Source organism: Coenobita brevimanus, chromosome 70, assembly GCF_032717465.1.
Source record: "Coenobita brevimanus isolate Jiangsu-jjx chromosome 70, ASM3271746v2, whole genome shotgun sequence".
Classification (NCBI taxonomy): Eukaryota; Metazoa; Arthropoda; class Malacostraca; order Decapoda; family Coenobitidae; genus Coenobita; species Coenobita brevimanus.
In genome coordinates this window covers 45670514-45692717 of record NC_137023.1, presented here as the reverse complement: position 1 = coordinate 45692717, position 22204 = coordinate 45670514, and the positions used below count along the sequence as shown (strand labels likewise).

The 22204-nt window shown below is 40.4% G+C and overlaps 1 protein-coding gene across 4 annotated transcripts in view; it reads left to right on the top strand.

Annotated features, from left to right (window-relative positions):
• The window catches only part of Hn (phenylalanine hydroxylase), a 45236-nt gene extending 25336 nt beyond the window's left edge, over nt 1-19900 (top strand). For 2 of the 4 annotated variants that reach the window (XM_080277531.1, XM_080277530.1), the window contains exons 2-8: nt 11583-11705; nt 12661-12835; nt 13351-13513; nt 15010-15206; nt 17211-17473; nt 18546-18775; nt 19573-19900. In XM_080277531.1, the coding sequence (XP_080133657.1) occupies nt 11583-11705; nt 12661-12835; nt 13351-13513; nt 15010-15206; nt 17211-17473; nt 18546-18775; nt 19573-19732 (1311 nt within the window). In that variant the 3' untranslated portion in view covers nt 19733-19900. Of the gene's footprint in view, nt 1-9487; nt 9833-11579; nt 11706-12660; nt 12836-13350; nt 13514-15009; nt 15207-17210; nt 17474-18545; nt 18776-19572 lie in introns of those variants that run through there. The other 2 variants (XM_080277533.1, XM_080277532.1) reach the window with 2 other exon arrangements.
• The last annotated feature ends 2304 nt before the right edge of the window (nt 19901-22204 follow it).

Below are 22204 nucleotides of genomic sequence, written 5' to 3'. Positions count from 1 at the left end.
TATTCCCGCATCCGCATCCGGATCTACCTCAAACAATAATCAACTCCCCCTTGATCCACTGCCCACCTATCCACCAGATTTCACTGAAATCCGATTGCAACTTCGTCAGGTTTCTTGTATACAAACAGACAGACAAATTAATGGACAGGGGTGAATATACAACCTCCTCAAACTTCGTTGGCGGAGATAAAAAGCCCCACTCCTACCCTGGAATAAGACACTCAACAACTGATATGAGCATCCAAGGCCCCGGTTGTACAAATTCTCGGCTACTGTTGGATGAACAGGGATGAGGGGGGTAGGGGAACAAACGCAATCCAAGTTTAACAGGCCCAAGAACCGAACACCCCGTACATATTTGAGGTTCCGTTCACTTGTCCAAGTATGTCTACTGTGCACCATAGTCATCGAACAATAGTCACTGTACTAACGGTAGGCTATAAAGGAACTACAGTATTTATCTACTGACCGCGCCGAAGGGCATCAAGGTACAGTAACGTGGTAGGGAGATTCTTATGAACACTGGCTGCGGCGTGTCTGAGGTGAATAAAATCGTCTGTCTTAATCTGAAATATAGTGTGAAGTTATCAGTTCTCGTCCTAACGCTAACTGCTCCGGTTTCTTACATTTTCGTGCTACTGTAGTCAGACGTTAATGGAATAAGATGCATAGTAAGTAATCAGTGGTCAGAGGGTTAAGGTGATTGCGTAACAACAACTGCATCTCCATTCTAGGAGATTTCAATGTTCACCACCACTTTTGGCTCTCCGCGCCTTTCACGGATCCACCTGGTGAACAAGCCTACATCTTTTCTATCCTTAATGACCTACAGCAGCTTGTACAGCACCCTACCCGTATCCCTGACCGCCCTGGAGAGAACTCCAACATACTTGACCTCTTCCTTACACCTAATCCCTCTGCTTACACTGTTAATCTTTCCTCTCCATTGGGCTCCTCCGATCACAACCTTATTACCTTAACCTGTTCTATCGCTCTGGTACAGCCTGTGGACCTTTCAAAGAAACGTCGTCTGTGGCACTTTGGAGCTGCAGATTGGGAGGCCCTGAGGCAGAACCTCTTTGATTTTCCATGGAATGATTATTGGTTCCACGGCCGGGAGCTATCTGAGTGTGCCTTGCGCATTATGGAGGTTATTATCTCGGGCATGGAAGAATACATTCCTTTCTCATATCCTTTGACTAATGCAAGAAAGCCTTGGTTTAATCACGCTTGTTCTAATGCTGTCCGCAACAAAGAGAGGGTCTATAAAAGGTACCGGAGCCAACCCATCCCTGAATCACATCTTGTTTATGTTTCTGCCCGGAATCGTGCTAAGTCTATTATTCGCACTGCTAAGAATAATTTCATCCGTACTAAGTGCTCTCAACTCTCTAACTCGAATTTTTCCCGCTCCTTCTGGCACCTTGCCAAAAACCTTTCTAACAACTTTACCTCATCATCCTTCCCTCCTCTTTTCTCTTCTGATGGCTTTGTAGCTATTTCTTTTACTGATAAAGCAGATCTCTTTGCTCAGACTTTCTCCTCTAATTCTACCTTAGATGATTCCGGTGCTGTTCCTCCAGCACTTCCCCCCCCTCAGACTTCCTCATGGCTGACATTAAAATTTCTTCAGCTGATGTATTTTCTGCCATCTCTGGCCTCAATACTAACAAGGCATATGGTCCTGATGGAGTCCCTCCTGTTGTCCTCAAGAATTGTGCTTCAGTGCTTACATCCTGCTTAGGTAAACTCTCTCGCCTTTGTCTGTCAACTTGTACCTTTCCTTCTCACTGGAAGTTCGCTCTCATTCAGCCTGTCCCAAAGAAGGGTGACCGTTCCCAACCCTCTAACTATCGTCCAATTGCTTTAACATTCTGTGTATCAGAAGTTTTCGAGTCAATTCTTAATAGAAAAATTTTAAGGCATCTTTCCTATCACAACCTTCTTTCTGATCGTAAGTATGGGTTCCGTCAGGGACGTTCCACTGGCGATCTTCTCACCTACCATTCAGACTCCTGGTCATCCTTCTTTCGGGACTTTGGCGAAAGCTTTGCCATTGCACTTGATATCTCAAAGGCTTTCGATCGAGTCTGGCATAAATCTTTAATTTCCAAACTGCCCTCTTACGGTTTCTATCCTTCTATCTGTGCCTTCATCTATAGCTTCCTTTCTAGTCGTTCTATAGCTGCTGTTGTAGACGGCCATCGTTCTTCTAGATCTATCAACAGTGATGTTCCTCAGGGCTCTGTACTATCACCAACTCTCTTCCTTTTATTCAACAATGACCTTCTAAGCTGTACATCTAACCTTATCCACTCGTACGCTGATGATTCCACCCTTCACCTTTCTGTTCGGTTCCCGCAACGTCTATCTCAGCAGTTACTTCAATAAACAAGGATGAGGCTATGGCACACCTAATGTCTGACTTGGCTCGTATCTCTGACTGGGGAAAAAATAATCTTGTGTTTAATGCATCAAAAACTCAGTTTTCACACCTATCAACCCGACACAATCGTCCACAGGAGTACCCTCTAAGGTTTAATAATATCCAGCTCAATCCTGCATCATCCGTGAACATACTTGGGGTTTCATTCACTCGGGACTTATCTTGGAAAAATCATATTGCATCTCTTGTAAAATCGTCTCCCAAGAGATTAGGTGTGTTAAGCCGACTCCGTACCTTCTTTACCCCTGCACAGTTATTGATTTTATACACGGGTTTTATTCACCCCTGTTTAGAGTACAACTCTCATGTGTGGGGAGGCTCCCCACATACAGCTTTTCTCAATAGAGTGAAGTCAAAGGGTTTTCGTCTCATCAACTCTCCTCTTCTTACTGGCTCCCGTCAACCTCTGTCTCTTCGCCGCACTGTTGCATCTTTATCTCTTTTCTGTCGCTAATTCAATGGTCACTGCTCCTCTGAACTGTCTGCTTGCATCCCTTCACCTCTACGACTGGTGCATAGCACCCGTCTAGCCACAAACTCTCATCCCTTTTCCGTCCAACTCTCTAATGCAAGAGGCAACCGTTACTCCCAGTCTTTCATTTATGCAACAGGTCAGCTCTGGAACTGTCTCCCTCTGTCTGTATTTCCTACTTCCTGTGATCTCCAGTCTTTTAAACGCAGTATGTCCAGGCATCTCGAAATGAGCGGATCTTGAATTTTGCTCTCTTTTGTATTGTTTTTGTTTTTTCTTGGAAGGAACGGTTTGCGGGCTCATGTCCTTCGGTTCCTTCTTTCTTGCATTTAAAAAAAAAAAAAATGACGGGAGTGGGTGAGTAAGAGGAGGCCTGAATAAATAAACCCCCTTAGTCCGACGACGTATTTTCATTTTATGATTGCTGTCACCAGACGATTTTATTCACCTTAGGAGAGAGAGAGAGAGAGAGAGTGTGTGTGTGTGTGTGTGTGTGTGTGTGTGTGTGTGTGTGTGTGTGTGTGTGTGTAAGAGACCACATCCACGGTCAGAGAACATGACTAAGAGAAAATATCATTGCCGATAAAACCACTGGCTCATATCGCCTTCCATCACGTCCAGTTCAGCCCAACAATTCACTTACTCTTTCTAGCAAATCTCGGCTCTATTTCTAAACTCTTCAAAGCGAAGACGTTTTTCGTTTTTTTCTTTTTTTGTCACTACCTACTGACGGGTGCTAGACTGGGACACCCTCCCCTGGTGCCACCGATATAACTGAAGGGATTCGCTGCCTGTTTATACCAAAGTCCCTTATCTCCCTCCATATCCTCCACAAGAGGATGGTGGACTGCAGTAAAAAGGAAACTTCAGCCTGCAGGCTACTATAGTCGCGGCGCACGACCAGTGGCGTCACCAGGGGTCAGATTTTGGGGGGATTGTAGCCCTGGTGTAGGTAGAAGGGGGGGGGAGCGAAGCGAGCCTATGCAGCTAGGGAGTACGGGGGGGCGCTGTAAGCCCCCACGAAAAATTTTATCGGAAATTGAGCAGTTTTAGGGGCATTTTTGAGGCCTATAGATGAAGAAAAAGTAAAATAAGGTCTCATAGGTTATTAATAAGAAACTTATAGGACACATGAATATTGATGGGCCTAATACCAGGTATCAGTAAGCCTTATGATATAATGTGTACAAGGTAACTGTATAAAACTTTTTTGCAGATAATAGTTTTTCTTCAAATTGCTAGTATTATGTGGTATCATAACGGTTTCTTAGTCTTACCATATTAAATCTGATAATTCAAAGAAGTTCTTTATTCAATTATATAGATATAATTGCCAAGATTTATCTTCCATTACCGGTACTGTTATAGGAAAACAAAGCCATTCACGAAAAAACAAAAATTATAAAATATAAAATATGTGCTGGGCGGTGGCTAAAAAAATAAAGAGAAAATATATTATATACTAGAGAGAGAGAGAGAGAGAGAGAGAGAGAGAGAGAGAGTTTTAGCCTACTTTCCCACTCTGTACGTTTAGACCAATATATTTGCAACAATGAGAAATAGCCTAGGCCTAGCCAATTTAAAAATAAATCAATAAAAAAAATCCTGGCCTAAGCTTCATAAAATGACTACTGATATAGTTTGATATAGGGCTACTTACACATGTCTGAATGGGTTCAGCTTTGGGGTTATCTGGGGTTGCTTCTGGCACCTCATTCCCAATAACAGCCACTTTTTCTTGGCACTCATCTGAGTCATCTTTGGAGGTGTGGGTGCGAAAGAATTTCCTTGTCACCCTGTCCCTGAGGATTTTTAGATGACCTTTTCTTCACTTGAGTGGCTGCTGGCTGATATCCGTAAATGTATTATTGTAGAATAGCCTATAAAAGGGAAATGACATTCAGTTCTGACAGTCGAGTGTCGACTGAACCAACCAAGTACTGCTGACTCTTTGTATAGTGTATAGGCTAGATCTCATATCTGTAAAAACAAAAATGAACAGGTAAAGTGAGGTGGCTAGCAATATACCGGAACGTAATAACGTCTATACAGCCACTGAAACAAATACATTCAAATAAAACCGAAAACAACACAGGATTTAGCCACAGTTCACATACACTTCTCAATGTAAACAAACATTCCGAGTTCCGATAATCTGAACATTCGAATTTGTGAAAAATTGCATAGATCAGATATTTTAGACTGCATAATCCAATTTTAAAGCTCCGTGATTAATATATACCATATTACATATTGTAAATATATAATAAGTCTGATAAATGTAATACAATCTTGCATTCTTTGTGCAATAAATATATTTCAAAGAAAACCAAGCTTGGAAAAAGTATATGGGAAACTAATATATTATAACTATTATGATTTGAGTCATAGGTTTACGTAAATTGTGAAAAACTAATCACATTATATAGCTATAAATAATATTGTATTAAAATAATATGGATGCACGAATAAAAGTGGATTGGTGGTAGGGGGTTGGGGGAAAGCTAGGTGGGTCAATGCCGAGCTGCAAGCTGGTGATTTTTTTATTCTATTATTTTCGGGGGCTGCAATTTTTTGGGGGCTGAGTCCTTGATTTGGGGGGCTAAGCCCCCCTAGCCCCCCCCTGGTGACTCCACTGCGCACGACTCTGAGGTTGTCATTATCGTACCCTGGCAACCTATCATTCAAAAGTGCGACCGATTTCTTATCATATCATACACGAATCATATTGTTATGCACGAATATATTATACACAAATATTATTATACACGAACATATTATACACGAATCACTTGCATCTCATGTTATACACGAAATGGGACGCACTTTTGAATGGTAGGTTGCCAGGGTACGATGACAACCTCAGAGTCGTGCGCCGCGACTGTAGGCTTATATTACAGGTAAACTTGAGGCTACAACAACAGCAATAATAACTACTACTACTACTACTACTACTACTACTTCTACTTACAGACGATTTTATTAAGCTTAGGAGAGGTTTTTCGATCTGTAGGCGTTAGCTACAGCTTTGGTGGTTTGGTACTGGCCTCGTGTGTTTAGGACGTTCTCCCATGATTCCTAATACACTGACGGACACTGAGTTTGTAGGGTTGACGCTCACAAACTATCCCGTCCCCACTAATCACATAATCAAACTTACGCTGTGCCATTACCTACTCAAGTTCTTTCACCTCTGCTTGTCCAAGATTTTCGTCCATGTGCGGGTTATATCACATAGTTCTATGACAGAATAAGACAATACCACTGTTCTACATCCTTTCTATAGCACTTTTTTGAAACTCGCATCATTTGCTAGTGTCCATGTCTTATTACAGCTGAGCATTCAAGATGGAGAGTCGTTAGTTGTTACAGATTTGTTCTGATAAGAATACAACTATAGTCTGGTGTTTGGATTTTTTAAATTTTTTTTTCTCCTCTCATCTTCTATAAAATAAATATAGATAGACAGACAGACTGATATATATATATATATATATATATATATATATATATATATATATATATATATATAAAAGAGAGACAGACAGACAGACAGAGACAGAGACAGAGGCTCACTGTTTTCTGTTTCACCATATATGCCTCGTATCTTATGTAGCCTTATAGCCGCTCGTCTTCTATACATGGCATCTCACAGGGCTTTAATTACACCACCCATGTACAGATTGTCCTATCCATGTGCAAACCCCACTTTCGACCTACAGTGCATCGTTGCTCAATATCCATCCTGCTTTTCCTTGCTAAGTTCCTTGACTGGTTGCTTGATTACCAGCACATGCTACCCACTCCCACAACACCCGTTTCCCGAATTTAGTCATCTGCTTCTGAGCTTTTCCTCCCTGCTTGCACTGAATTTCGTAACTGAATTCTTAACTTATAACACGTGCGGTACTACTCCCTCCCTCAAATACTAAAATAATATTGCACACACACACACACACACACACACACACACACACACACATTACCACCAGGCAGTGTAAGATTTGACGACCTAGATGCAATATCCACATTGGCAGGTTGTGTTAAAGAGAAAACTTCTGCTTAGTCGAACTGATTTTGTTATACCCTCGCTGGCAAAGTGGGAGCTGATGCTAAGCTTTTCTGCGCGCGCGCATGTGTGTGTGTGTGTGTGTGTGTGTGTGTGTGTGTGTGTGTGTGTGTGTGTGTGTGTGTGTGTGTGTGTGTGTGTGTGTGTGTGTGTGTGTGTGTGTGTGTGTGTGTGTGTGTGTGTGTGTGCGTAAGTGTATGTGTACAAAATTACAGGTTTTATCTTATTATAACAAGATTTGGTGGAAGGGTTCATAGTCAGGTTTTTTCTCTCTCTCTCTCTCTCTCTCTGTGGGTGGGTGGGTGAGTATTTACTGAAGCAATAATTTTCTTTCAAGAAAAACCTATCTATACATCCATTTATCTGTATCAGATGATCCCAAATTTTTCATGGTCATTCCCACTTTTGGAGAGAGAGAGAAAAAAAAAAACTTTGATTCCCATCCCCCCAAATTCCCAAAGGAAGGAATTCCTCCCCTCTGAATTCATTTTAGATAATTTTAGAAGCTAAAGATATCTGACTCAACTTTGAGGTATTTTTCTACGTGTAACAGCATGAAAAATAGTTGTATTATGAAAGTCTTACAAAGTTCTGGGAATATATTGAAAATTTTATTCTTTCATGTAGCATTATCATCTGACCTTAGTCTTAAAAAAAGGCACGAAGTAAAATTTAAAAATCACTGGACCGTAAATTTTGTCATATCTACTGTATAATCAACAAGATATAAAATCTACTCTGGGTATTTTGCCCTTATCTGTTTCATCCTCCCACCGCCACCGAATTCCCTCCTATTTGGGAACCCCTGATTTATATGTAAGATAGTGACCCTTTCCATACTTCAGTTTCGCTCCTTGCTGTTGCCTCTTCTCAGTGCTCTTTTCCCCTCATTCCTCTGTCTGTTGTCGGAATAAAGCTGTTGATCGAGTTCCTTAAAAGCAAAAAGTTCCATATCCTTGCAAGAGCATTTTGTAAGGCTGTTAATTTGTTTCAAAATATGGATAAGATTATCTTTACCAAAACAAAGACAATCGTGTTTCATCTAGATGTCTATTGCTTGAAGTCATTCGTTATCCATAGTCGTGACATACCTATAAGCGTTATATTAAGGGGGTTTGACCTAGGAAGGAAACAGTGAAAGGGAAATAATACTATTCCACTGTGCGACTTTCGGCTCTTGTAAGCCCCTACAGCCCTGGGGATGATTTCCTAGGCAGAAAATTGATATTAGCAAAACAAGAAGTCCCCAGGAAGAAGGTAGATACAGAGTTTGTTTTTAATGTCAGCATCAAGAAGGAATCTTTTCTAGGCAAAGTAAATTTGCTGTTAGCAAGAAATATTAGGATCTTACTGCTACAAAGACATGACACTGATATAAACTTTGTCACATCGTTCATATTTAATGCACTACAATATTACAATACAAACACGGAAATGCCAGTGATACTGTAAGATTTTCGCATGGCCGTGGTATGCACATTATTTAATAATGCTATGGTTGGTTTCTGTCTTCTTATCAGATCTGGTCCAGGAAATGTGTGTCAAAGGCTCATAATCTAGTTGACACAGAACACCTCGTACTTTTTCATTATTAACGATTGTCACTGATCTTAGTAGGAAGAAATGACATGTTATGCAACAAAAGTAAAAAAAAAAAATGTTTGTGCAAAGCTTATTTTGAAAGAGAGTAGTTTCAGACTCTTTTTGTTTGGGTTTTTAGAACATGGATATTAACTATTAATAGCTCTTTTTCACATATGCAGATTTATCAACAACCCTGTGACAGTTAAATTTTTTTGTCAGTTAAATTTTTACTGACGTTTTATGTGGTTGACAGTCCTGTCCTGCACTGAAGAGTACAGTTGCACTGTAATTTCTTCACTTAGAGAAAACTAAAAAGGGAATATATTATGCTACAGTTATATCAAAAATGTGATTATTCTTTAACCCGCCATTAAAAAAAAAAAAAAAATGTATTACCGTGAACGAACCATATATATATATATATATATATATATATATATATTCACAAGTGAAGTGCACGTCAAACCCACACAAGGCGTAATAATATTCCAGTAGCATGCTGCCATTAGGATCATACCAATAGTTTTCAGAATATCCCGTGCTAGTAGGCGTCTCCAGTCCCCAGAACAGCATGATGTAACGCGATCTCATTGTTGCTACATTCCACGAACACACCTTATTCTTCTCGTACAGTGGTTTTCCCACTATTCTTCAACACCAGAGTGTCTTTCCAATTCTTCTACATATCTTTTAGGTGCCTTATGAATCACGGGACATCATGAATCTATGGAAATATGGTAGACGCAAGAGAAATTAGTCTTCGCAATTCAGTGCCTGAATGAAGTAAGCGAGGAATTTCACGGCCATTACGGGATTTTCTCTAGAGCAAGGTTAGCCATGCACCTTGGGGATGGCGGGTGTATATAACAGGGGCGTGAGGTGGGACGGTCAGTAGCGGTAAGTTGGTCGACAGTGGAGCACGGAAAATACGAAGCTATACATGATCAAAGCCAAGAAAAGAGAAGACGAAAGAGGTGTTAATAATCAATCAAACACAGTAAAGAAGGGGAAGAAAGAGAAGGAGGAAATGAGGATTAGTTAGCATTACACAACCAACTGAAATAAAAGGGAAGAAAGGAAAAAAAAAGGATTACTTAACAGGACACGACCAGCTGAAATATAGAGCAAGTCGTGAAGTAAAGGTGCTACTTGTCTCGCTTCATCTAAACGGTAAAACTGCTTCAGCAAGATCAAAGGGAATTCTAAACAGAAGCTTCTGTATTCAGCAACGTGCGCTATTTGTGACGCAGAAGGTATTTATGTGATGAGTTCACTTTGGTACTGTGTGTGTGTGTGTTAAGAATAGAGTACCTGATAAAGGCGTTTGATGAGTTACTATAGTGCCCTACTTATGCCATCTGTGACATTACCCATTCACACACTCTCACACACACTATAGGCCGTACTATCGTTGTTTAGGAAGCTCACCTGCATCTCTTCCTTACCGGGTTATTTCCACATAAGATGCGTGAATATTGTCTTCCATGGAGTTGTGGTGGTTTGGAGATTTGCGTCATCATCCCCTAATCCATGTGTCCCTAATTTAGGGTTCGTATTCCAGCAGCGGCATATAATTAAAGTGAGGTGCTGGCAGTCCGTCCCTTCGTACGTATGTGTATGTTCCCGCTCCTCGTTGTTACTGTCGATGAATATAAACTCTGACACACGCTAACATGGCCAGAGCAACACTTCGACTTTCACAACCATCATTATTTCTTCAGCATCCTCCACTCATTAGAAGTTCACTAGCACAGGAAAATGTTGGCCATCGCTTTTCCTCCAGGGAGAAGCTTGGGTCATGCAGGAAACTGTTGTAGTCTAATATTGACAGACAAATGTCTACTGATAACTATGTCGATATTAGAAAGATAAAAGTAGCAAACACAATGTAATATCCAAATAAATGGCTAAGAAGGAACCGCTATGAAGTCCCCCTTGCCAGCGTCATTACGGCTTTCTACATGGTGACCTGGTTCATCCTAACTTTTCTACTGCAGTTTGAATCAGGGACTTGCTTCATCAGACGCTCTCCTATAACCCCTTCAGTTCCAAGGCGCATGCAATATTTCATTTTTACTGCCACCAGACTATCTGAATTCAGTTTAGGAAAAGCCTTTCATAGTGGTCCGTTTATGAGACTTGTCACGGAATATTTACACTGGGAGAGAGGAGTAGCCAAGAAGCCCTGAAAACTGAAGTGCCTTGTATTTTATAACTACAATTCCGTATATTTATCGTCATCACACAGCACAATTACTCACCTTTCTCTTTCTGTCTTTCTATATTTCTTTCCATCTATCGGCTAAGCATTAAAGTATGAAAATAAACTGAGCTCTGAGACTATATACGAGTATTGGATTTTAGGGATGTTTTTGTCGTGCCATGTCGGGTGCCAACAATCGATCGTAGATGTTGCATAACTGTGACAGTACTTGTTGGACCATTGTAACCCTGCCTGTAACTCTTTCAGTATTGACGTCTCCATTTTGTTCTTGCTGCCTTCAGACAATTTACTCAGTGTAGGAGAGACGCTTTGAATTGGAAGGGTAAGATGTAGCTCTCATTAACCCCTTCAGTACGAGAGACCTTTCCTAAATTGAATAAAATCACCGGGAAGTAGCAAGAATATCCGCTTAAGTACGTTTCCCTCCCTCAGGGGATAAGGTAAAGTTTTCCCACTAAATATATTACGGGTCAAGCATACATTATTACAGACACAAACTGTATTATTCTATAGTTTCTATCAACCCCTTCTATTGGATGGCGTGTTTTTTCATTATGTGCCTGATATATCCGGACGATTTTATTAATCCATTTTTTTTTTCTGTGAATCGGTCAAATGTAGCCTCCATTAACCCCTTCACAACAAGACATCTCCCTTAAGCTGAATGGAATTGTTTGGTAGTACCGAGAACAAACTATCCCCGTTAGCCTTTTGATTGTCTCCGTATAGTTTAAAGTAATATACAACTTATGCTACTTCCATTAATCCCATGATTGATTCCCAGCAGCCCAAACTGATGGAAGGTGGCCAGTACATCATGGAGGGGGAGCAGGCGGCCGAGAGCACCACCCTCATCTTTTCCATGAAGGAAGAGGTCGGGGCGCTTGCCAACGCCTTGAAGATTTTCCAGGTGAGGCGAGATAACTATAGTCTATCCATTCTAACCTGACAAAACTGAGCCACGCCCCACCTTGAATGAACCCAATACATTTTAAGTGAGACCATAATAATTGTACCCTATTCAATGTAACTTGACAAAACTGAGCCAAACCCGAATGGTCTCAACGCTCTCAAGAAATTTTAAGTATAACAGGAATAAGTACAGTCCATTCATTGTAACTTGACAAAAATGAGCCATACCTCCAACCTGAATGCTCTTAATGCTCTTTAGGTATTTCAGGAGAGGCAATATTACTTCAATACTTTCACTACTTAGCCAGTCGTACCGTTTCTCTAATCATTAGTATAAAAAGATCATTGTAAGGAAATCAGTGACTAGAAATGAATATATATATATATATATATATATATATATATATATATATATATATATATATATATATATATATATATATATATATATATTGCTAAGCATATCGTACCAAGAACAGCGATAGACACCTGAGTAGGCACAATAATAATAATAACAATAATAATAATAATAATAATAATAATAATAATAATAACAAGATCTGTTAATCCACTTTACAAATAAGGTCTTGATGGTTGTTGGTCTGTCTTACCCAAGCTCACAAAAATATAACAATGACAAAGTTTAACTTAGTTTTGGATGACGGTACAGTTAATTATGTCGTGTTCTGCATTAATTACCTTTCTTATGATACAGATAACTAAAATTTTATTACAACGAATGTTATGACGATTTAATAAGCTGCTAGTAGAGCCTGAGGGTGTTCATTTTCGTTCACAGTCGCACAACGTAAACCTACTGCACATTAAGTCCCGTCTCTCCCGTCGTGATCCCAAGTGCTAGTTCATGATAGCTAAATTAAAAAGCTAGTTATCGTAGTGAGCTGGATAATCAAGTCACTTTCTGCGCTGGCTAATTTAACTTTCCTTGGCAGTCGCACAACGTAAACCTGATGCACATCGAGTCCCGTCCTTCCCGTCGTGATGCCAAGTACGAGTTCATGGTGGAGTGCGACACAAGCATGGGTGACCTGGGCGCCGCCATGGAGGAGGTCAGGGCCAAATGCTCCTACTTCCAGGTCATCTCCAGGAACCACCTCGACAACAAAAGTAAGTACCGCGTCACAATATAGCCCCTTTATTTGCAGCTCCAAGAACCACCTCTACAACAAGAGTAAGTCACATGTCACAATTTTTTAGAAAGTTTTGGCAAAACGATGAAAAAATGAATGAAACTACTTCATTGTGGAACTTTAAAGTGTAGAGTATGTCTCTGATGCGTTAAGTGAATTAACACTATTCATTATATATATATATATATATATATATATATATATATATATATATATATATATATATATATATATATATATATATATATATATATATACTGTATATATATTTAGACCTGTGAGGTGGAACAATGATTCCGGGGGCCTGAATCATATATGTCTCTCTCATATCACTATGTATACTGTTGATATTTCTCCCACTTCCTCACTTCTTTTGTCTTTGTCTTCTAGATCTCAATCTTTAAGCAGAAAAGTAGATCTCCATCTTTAAGCAGAAAAGTAAGTTCATGGTTATGCTGATAATGATGATGATCGTTCCACTTCCTCCCTTAGACACAGTTCCCTGGTTCCCCCGCAAGATCGCCGAGCTGGACCGCTTCGCCAACCAAATTCTGTCCTACGGGGACAAGCTGGACGCGGACCACCCCGGCTTTAAGGACGATGTATACCGCGCCAGGAGATCCTACTTCGCTGATATTGCCTTCAATTACAAACAGTGAGTTGACGGAGGTTGATATGTGTGTGTGTGTGTGTGTGTGTGTGTGTGTGTGTGTGTTTAAGTTTGCTCCTCCTCCTTCCAGGCAAGTATTTTTAGTATATGAAGGACCTTTAATAATGAAGGGGTTGATGCAGGATATGTCTCGACCCCTACAGTTCGAAAAATATCTCCCGAAGTTGAAGAAAAGTGTTGGTAGCTAGAATGGAATTGGGAAGACGTCAACGTAGTGAAGAGGTTAACCTTCAATCAAATTACTTCCTTCTTAATTTTTCTTGCTTCTTTCAGACGCTTCACTTCAGCATGAGAGACTTTCGAACATCTTACCTTGAATACGAGAAGCTTTTACAAAGTTTTAAAAGGCGACTGGAAACCCCAAGAATAAACTAAAATGGATGTTCTCAACATCAAAGAGTTAAATAAATGAAAAAATGAAACTCAGCAACTGTATGTAAATATTGTCAATTATATGAGATTGCTGATGGCACACGCAAGTCATATTTCTATCTACCTACCTACCTACAGTACCTACCTACCTATTTCATCTTTCTGTCTATCTATTAATATCAGTTTATCCGTCTTTCTGTCTGTCTTTTACCTGAAGCTGCATCCTGTGATAAGTGGCCTCGACAACAGGACCTAGAAACATTTCAGCCCCTTCTCAGTAACGATCCCTGTTCCCACGACACACCAACCTACCTCACATACTTTTGCTCCTTATCTCTCCACCTTGTTCTCGGTCTTCCTTTTCTTTACCTTCCGACCACGTCACTCTCATAATTGTGCAGTACACCAAATTATTAATTATACTGTACAGTATATTTTGTGTCTTTGGTATAAACACAAGTGGCCGCTATATCTAGCATGTCTGTTCATGTATAAGACGGCATCTTAACCTGTGCTGCCATCAATGACAGATCTTTATTCATGGATCCAGTGGCATAAAGAACCTCAGACCTCTACTCATACACGTTTCATGTATTCATCTAGTCAACTCTGGAACTGTCAGCCTCAGTCTGTCTTTCCCATTGCCTGTAAATTCCATTCGTTTAAATGCAATGTGCCCAGGCATCTCGAAATGAACTAATCTTACATTTGACTTTCTCGCTCAGTTTCATTTGAAAAAAAATATATATATATATCCTTGAAGGTTCTAAACCCTGAGTCTTTCTCTTCTGCATAAGATAATAACAACATACTCATTGAAAAAAAAGAACTTGTGCACATTCAAGAACATAAGGTCTAATATTCCACTATTTTTGCCTGTCATTGCCCTCTTTTTGTTAACGTTCCTAACCCGTGAGAGGCTTGGTGTGTATCACTGCCTATGAATGAGTCTTTGACATGATGTGCCAAGGGAAAAAATTACTGACAGTCTGCAAAAATGAGAGAACTGACAGAATATTAAAAATGGTCATCACTGCACGTACCAGGCTATAGCACACATGTGTCATACGTTTTAACAACTAATTATTAACTCATTTATATCCCTCCAGCTACGAGAAGATCCCCCGGGTGCAGTACACTGAGGAGGAGACAAAAACCTGGGGGGTGGTGTTTCGCAACCTGACCAAGCTGTACAAGACCCACGCCTGCAAGGAGCACAACACAGTCTTCCCTCTCCTCATCGAGAATTGCGGCTATAGAGAGGACAATATTCCTCAGCTCCAGGACGTGTCTGACTTCCTCAAAGGTAAATAATAATAATAATAATAATAATAATAATAATAATAATAAAAATGATATGAGAACAGTGGGTGTCTTAAGCTTATATACTTCCATAAATATTATGAGATACCGTAGATGTTTCACTTCAGGCACACAGCCAGGATTTTGTTGTGGGAGGGGTCTAGTTTTTGCCATTATTCTTGAGATACAGCTGCTTATGAAGTATTGTGTTAGATAGATTAATAAGAAATATATATTTAATGTTCAGTAGTAATGGATGCAACACGCGAAACGATCATTAATACTCGAATTAATAAATAAAAATGTAATTGACTGAATGACTAACCTCCCCTCCAGCTTCTGTTTGGAAGGAGGGGGAGAGCCCTTCGAGCACCCTCCCCCCTCCCCATCATTTAGCTGGGCCAATGACACAGTTCATTTTTCCTTAATTCATATGAAAGCACTGTATTTTGAGCTTTTTTTTTTTTTTTTTTCTAATGGTATGTCTTCACGGATCCTCACATTTCCCCCGCCCCTCCATGAAAGCAGTAATTGCTTGCCTGTTTAATCCCTTCACTACGAGGACTCATTTTTTATGCTACCACCTGACGATTTTGCTGAGTCTTCGGGAGATCCACTGATACTGCACTGCTTCAGACTTTTTAACTGCGACATGATTCCCCAAGCTCAAAATTAATCGTCCGGAAGTAGAAAAATATTATAAAAGTTACTCCACCTGACTGAAGAGGTTAAAGCAGTAGACAGACTGATGAAACATGAAAAGGCTCTCGCTCAGCAGTGATCAAGGGACAAAAAGTGCAGTAAATTATCCCATTTTTACTCTCGTGTTTAGTATTGTCCGAGAATTTTGACAACTCTTTGCTAATGTTTCATGTTGCTTCTGAAGAAAAACTTAGGTTGAATGACTATCCCCTAAGTCTTTGTGTGTGTGGGGGGGGAGGGAGTTTCATTTCCAAGTATGTTGTTTTGTTACCCACCATTCACCTACGTTTTCTGCTATATGCTGGAAAATACAGAAAACAGAGGCTTGAAGGTAACTTTTACCATTAGCAGTGTCGCATCCAAGGTCAGTGAGAGATATACGAGTGACCACTGTTTGGATTCCTTCATTTGGTGTTGTCAGGCACTAAGAAAACAGTGAAGCATTTAATGCATTGCAGCATACTCTGGCCATGTGTAGATGATTATACAAATGCCATGACATCAAGTATGCTAATATTCTTCAGAAATTCAGTCCGTTTACCTTTACCTTAATCTTAAATAAGCATACCCTTCAATTAGATGACGTCTTTATCGCTTAATTTTTGCCACCAGATGCTTTCGCTCATTTCTAGGGCGACCTCCACTACTGGAAGGCTTAGAAACAATTATCTCCACAAGTTCCCTTACTACAAGAGCTCCTTTTTAACGTGATTAAATCTATATACCGGTGACTAGAATGAAATAAAAATATGTTATCTTACAGAACGGGTCAACCCCTTCAGTAGCATGACGCCATTTTAGTCTTGCATCCTTCAGAGGATTCTATTCACTTATGAGACCTTTCATCATGGCTGGGTTAGAAAATATCTTCTGCTCTTCCAGCACAATGACTTCTTTATATAATTAATCTCACTACCTATTTTCCTTAGTTAATCCATTCATTGAAGAGGTTAATCCACTGACTTTGGATTACCCCCAATGGAATGTAATCAGCTGGTGATAAAAAATATAATTCCAAAGTGCACCAGTAACAGCGATGTGGTTACTCAGATAGTTTTGAAGACTGCTAAGATATAATTATATAAGTTGTCCGAAGTTGTCCTGTGTTAGCCTGAAAATAATACCCTCATGCACCAACAGCAGCAAAAAAAGGTAATGTTAGTACAAAACATTTATCTCTCACTCCTTCATTCAGAGACTAAGGTACCACAGCTCTCACTCCTTCACTCAGGGACTACCGGCTCTCGCTCCTTCAAGCTCTCACTCCTCACTCAGACACTACAACAGCTCTCATTCCTTCACTCAGATTGCACCGGGTTCACACTGCGCCCTGTGGCTGGTTTGCTGTCCTCGCGAGACTTCCTAGCAGGGTTGGCCTTCCGCGTCTTCCACTCCACCCAGTACATCCGCCACCCCAGCATGCCCCTCTACACCCCCGAGCCGGACATCTGTCACGAGCTGCTGGGACACGTGCCGCTGTTCGCCGATCCCGCCTTCGCGCAGTTCTCGCAGGAAATTGGACTGGCTTCCCTCGGTGCACCGGACGAATATATTGAGAAGCTGGCCACGGTGAGTGGGAGCTATGTGTGTTTTTATAGTAACTCTTACTAGAGCAGCTATGACCGAGTAGTTAGCATTTTTAGCTATGAAGCTGTCGGCCCGATGGCGAGAAGGCTTAGATCCTGATGCTGGCAGTTGGCACTATTTGACTCAGGTGTCCTTCCACCCACTAAGGACTGGCAGATAAACAGTGCTTCTAAAGAAACACCTACAGGGGAGGTAACTGTGGTACCCAGGATGATGCAGTGGTCCTGTAACCCAGGATAGTAGGTAAATAGCCAACCACAGGCTGAGGGGTCTAAGTTACTGAGATAAGCATTGCAACTAAGAGTCCGATGTCGTCTGCCCCTGTCTTACCTTACCCATTGCCGATTCTGTCTTTGCACCGTTCATGCAGGAAATTGATTTGTCCTCTTCTGGTGCACCAGACGAGTTTATTGATGTATCGTGTACCTTTGTAAGTTCACTTAGTCTTTATCTCATTCATATTGCAGAAACACATGCTGTACCACTCTTCGCCGATGCAGCTTTTTATCCTGGGGTACCAGATGAGTTTACTCAGAAACTGAGTTAGTGTGGTTCTGTTTAGTTGTGGGTCTCCCTTTTAACTCCGGGCCCGGTTAAGTTGATGATGATGCTATTATATTCATATTCGGCTTCATTTCTTGGCAGCCAAAAGGAGGAAGTTTTCATTTACGGTATAAGCTAGTAAGTCAGTGAGTTAAATGATTGGAGAAGCCTTTATATTAATTTCAAATCCAGGAGGAAACCCAAAGAAAGAGGGCTAATATTACTTCCTTGAGCTGTTGAATATATTACAGTACAAGACATTCTCAAAGCAAACCGTGATCTAAACTTCCCACCTCGAATTCTAGGTAATTATTCTCATTAGCTCTTCAGAAGACAAAAGTACAAGGCAATGTGTTATCTATGTAAGGACTGGGACCTTGTGAGAAAGGATTGGTCACAGGATCATCCTATGTGCCTTTATGGTGCCAGTTTAACACAAGCAAACAGTCTAGCTTAATGATATAGTAAAATATTAAGCTATCTAATATACATAATCCTCCCTTTGTCACAGTGTTATTGGTTCACGGTGGAGTACGGAATGTGCCGCCAAGACGGGGAACTCAAAGCTTACGGCGCCGGTCTGCTGTCGTCCTTCGGTGAGCTGGAATACTGCCTCACTGACAAGCCCGATCTGAGACCTTTCGACCCAGCCAAGACCTGTATGCAGAAGTACCCCATCACACAGTACCAGCCTGTATATTTTGTGTCAGAGAGCTTCGAAGACGCCAAGCAGAAAATGATGTAAGTAGGGTCTGTTTGTTATCACCAGACAGACCTGGGCCATTCCCTTAATTTCAGTACTAAATCGTGATTGAATGAAATTTTATTGAGCCTTACCTGTGACATACGAAGAGCCTCATTGGTTTGTGACCAAATCAACTCTCCAGTCTGACTACACTCAGCCATTAACTGAGCTTAAGAGGTTACTGATCTTCGTCAAGTCAGAACACATGAGCTATGGTAGATGGTGAGAGGAGTGAATTAAGAATTACACTAACACATGAAACGAGCAGTTAACTGTGAGAGCTCTGATATTATGGAATGCAACAGAAGAACATGTGAAGTATTAACAGTGAGAAAGGTGGTTTAGGAATCACGAACATAAAAAATGATGTGAGTAGCAGACAGTGACAGGGCTGTGTCAGGAATTATGAAATGCGAACAGAAGGTGGTGCGAGAAATAGAGGGTTGACCTCAGGACTAAGAAATGGAAAGAATCGATGGTTAGATGATGTGGTAGGAAAATTAAATACTAACAGATGATGTGAGTAGTAGACACTGGGAGAGTTACGTCTAGAATTATGCAAGTACAAAGTGTCTTCTTTAAAGTACATTTCTGACTTTTTTTATACAATTTGCGTTCACCGTCCCCTGATCCTTTGCCATCCGCTACAAACCCATGAACTCTCTTTTGGTCTCGTTTTCTCTTGTGTTTTATTCCAACTTAAACCAATACGATTTTATTCAGCTAAGAGTGAATCACAGAATCCTGAGAGTATTAAAGTAAGTTTCTGAAGTAAATGTCTTATTTTTTCCAGACAATTTGCCGCCACCATCCCCCGCCCCTTCGCCGTCCGCTACAACCCGTACACGCAGTCGGTGGAGATTCTCAACTCCAAGCCCCAGATTCAAATGCTCGTGAGGGAGATCAACTGCGACGTACAGATCCTCACCGACGCCCTACTGAAATTCCACTGAAGAAAGAATATATAAAGTTAAATCTCATTTTCCTGTTTGTCTCAGATTCTGTATATCTCTGCCTGTCTTTCTGTCTATATCTGTCAGTCTTTCTCATCGACGCCCTGCCGAAGTTCCACTGAAGAAGGAATATATAAAATTATTCACATATTCCTTTCTGTGTGAATATAAAAAATCATTCTCCCATCCTTGACTGTCTGAACATATAAAATCATTTTCATATTCCTTTCTGCCTGCCTATTTCCCTATTCACCTGTCTGTCTACTGTATTTATATCCTATACCTAAGGTTAAGCCGTGTGAGAGGCAGACTTCACAAAATCAAAGACCTCCAGGCATCTTTCACCCTACTCATTAATGATAACCCCTTTTACATCACATCTACTCTACAATCCCTGCTCACTTTCTTCCTCCATTTTCTCCAAGGTCTAATTCTTTTTCCCATGGCTTGTGATATTCAAATTTTGTTACGGCTTGTTAAAAATACTGTATTGTTGAAGTCAGTTTTCTTTGTGTAAGTATTTTTGTCTATTACATTACTTAACACAGGATTATTTTTAGCACGATGTTGTAGTGTAATTAAGTGATGATTCTCAGCCTCCTATGATCCTCTCTGCTGAAGAAAATCGTCTGGTCTTGGCTGGAATAAAATACTTGACTTGTCCCAGCCATGAGAGGGTTAATGGAACCAGTATTAACCTACTCATGATCGGGACAAATCCAGTGTTTCCTTCCAACGGATGCCAGACGATTCTTTTCAGATGAGAGTCACTGGAGCCTGGGAGAGTTTAATGATGGATTCTCAGATAAACTAATGCAAAAAAAAAATAAATAAATAAATACTTGCAGGTTGTGCTGAACTGTACTGTACATATTTTAGTAAAAGTTATAAAAACCACTAACACTGTCCTATGTTCACTTGATGTTAAGGTAAGGACAGGGCGTATCCAGGATTGTAGGAGAGGGGGTATTTCCAATGGGAAAATTGTTCGGCCCAGATTGTTCAGTGGGAGGGTAGAGGGGAGTGAATGAGAGAGAGAGAGAGAGAAAGGAAGGAAGGGGATACAAAGAAATTAACTCTTATGCTTCTGCCTGGACCCCCCTCCATAATTCTTTATGAACGATTTCTGGAATGATTTGTTAGACAACATATGTCCACTGGCGACGGAGAAACGGGAGTGAGGAGGGATTCCAGGCATTAATGAAAAATGGATACGTCCTTTATAAGACATGCAAAGCTGGGGAGATGCTGCGTAATTTTAACACTACTGTAGCCTCCCCTGGATTATCTACAGCAGATTATGACAACACGGGAAATATTACTATCCCACTACCGTACCACGTAACCTTTATAGCATATCATTAGTTAGCATGTAAGGTGGTAGAGGGCGCCAGGAGCAAATTGGATCCATATTGGTGAAGGATCTAAACCGCTTTCAGGATTTAAAATAAAAAAGCATACCTAATTAATGTAATCAGAAATCTGGTATTGTTTCTTCGTACTTTCTATAACATCCACTCGCTTGAGTATGAAGTGTTTCGTAGCTGTGTTAATGTAGTCAAAAATATAAACAGTCTTACACACAAAGCTTGTGAATATGGTAGCAGACACAAAAAATCACTAGTTTGGTTCTGAGGAGTTTAGTAGCCGAAGAACTTTTGTTTACTTCTCATTCTAATATTTTTTTTCCATACTTTATGGACCCGACTTCACCCCGGCCTTAGGTGGGAAAAAGAGGTGTAGATGATGATGATGGTGAGTGATGGCAAAAGCAAAACTAAACAATCTTATACACAACTAAAGCTCCATAAATTTTGGTAATACGCCCCCTGGTGCCCTAATGTTGACAAGTATCATAGCTGTATACTGTTGCTTGTGTCCCTCTGTTGTGTCTCTGGCTGTGGTAGTGCAATACAGTACTGTATCGTAATCTATACATTGTAAGTGCAAATTATGATGCCTTAAACCTCAATATAGCTGGTGTTCTTAGTTTTATTTCTCCACCTAATACATAAGGTTATACAGTAGTGTAGTGACTGCTGTCATGAAATATTAGTAAGTACTCGTACATGTTCATAAAAATTTTATTTGACATTTCGACCACGTTTTGTTAACCTCAAGGAATTATACTGTTAGAGAAAACAGTACATTAATACATGTAAGCACTATATAAATTATATTAGCCTTGATTAAAAATACAAGTCACGAAAGCGATGTGTGATGCTTGTTCGCTCACATTGTGGACGCCAGATGGTGACACTTCAAGACGGTAGGTGCGAGCCGTGACTGATATTTGAATCGAACAACCTGAGCTGAGGGTCGAGTGCCTAAAGAGACTCACAACTCTTCATAACGGCAGAAACTTATATATTGTTCTAGCAGGAGTATACTTGTGTAAATATTCCTCCTAACTCTGCGTATTTAACTGAACCTTCTTGTTGGCGTCCACTGGAAGTTTCCTTTTAGTGGCTT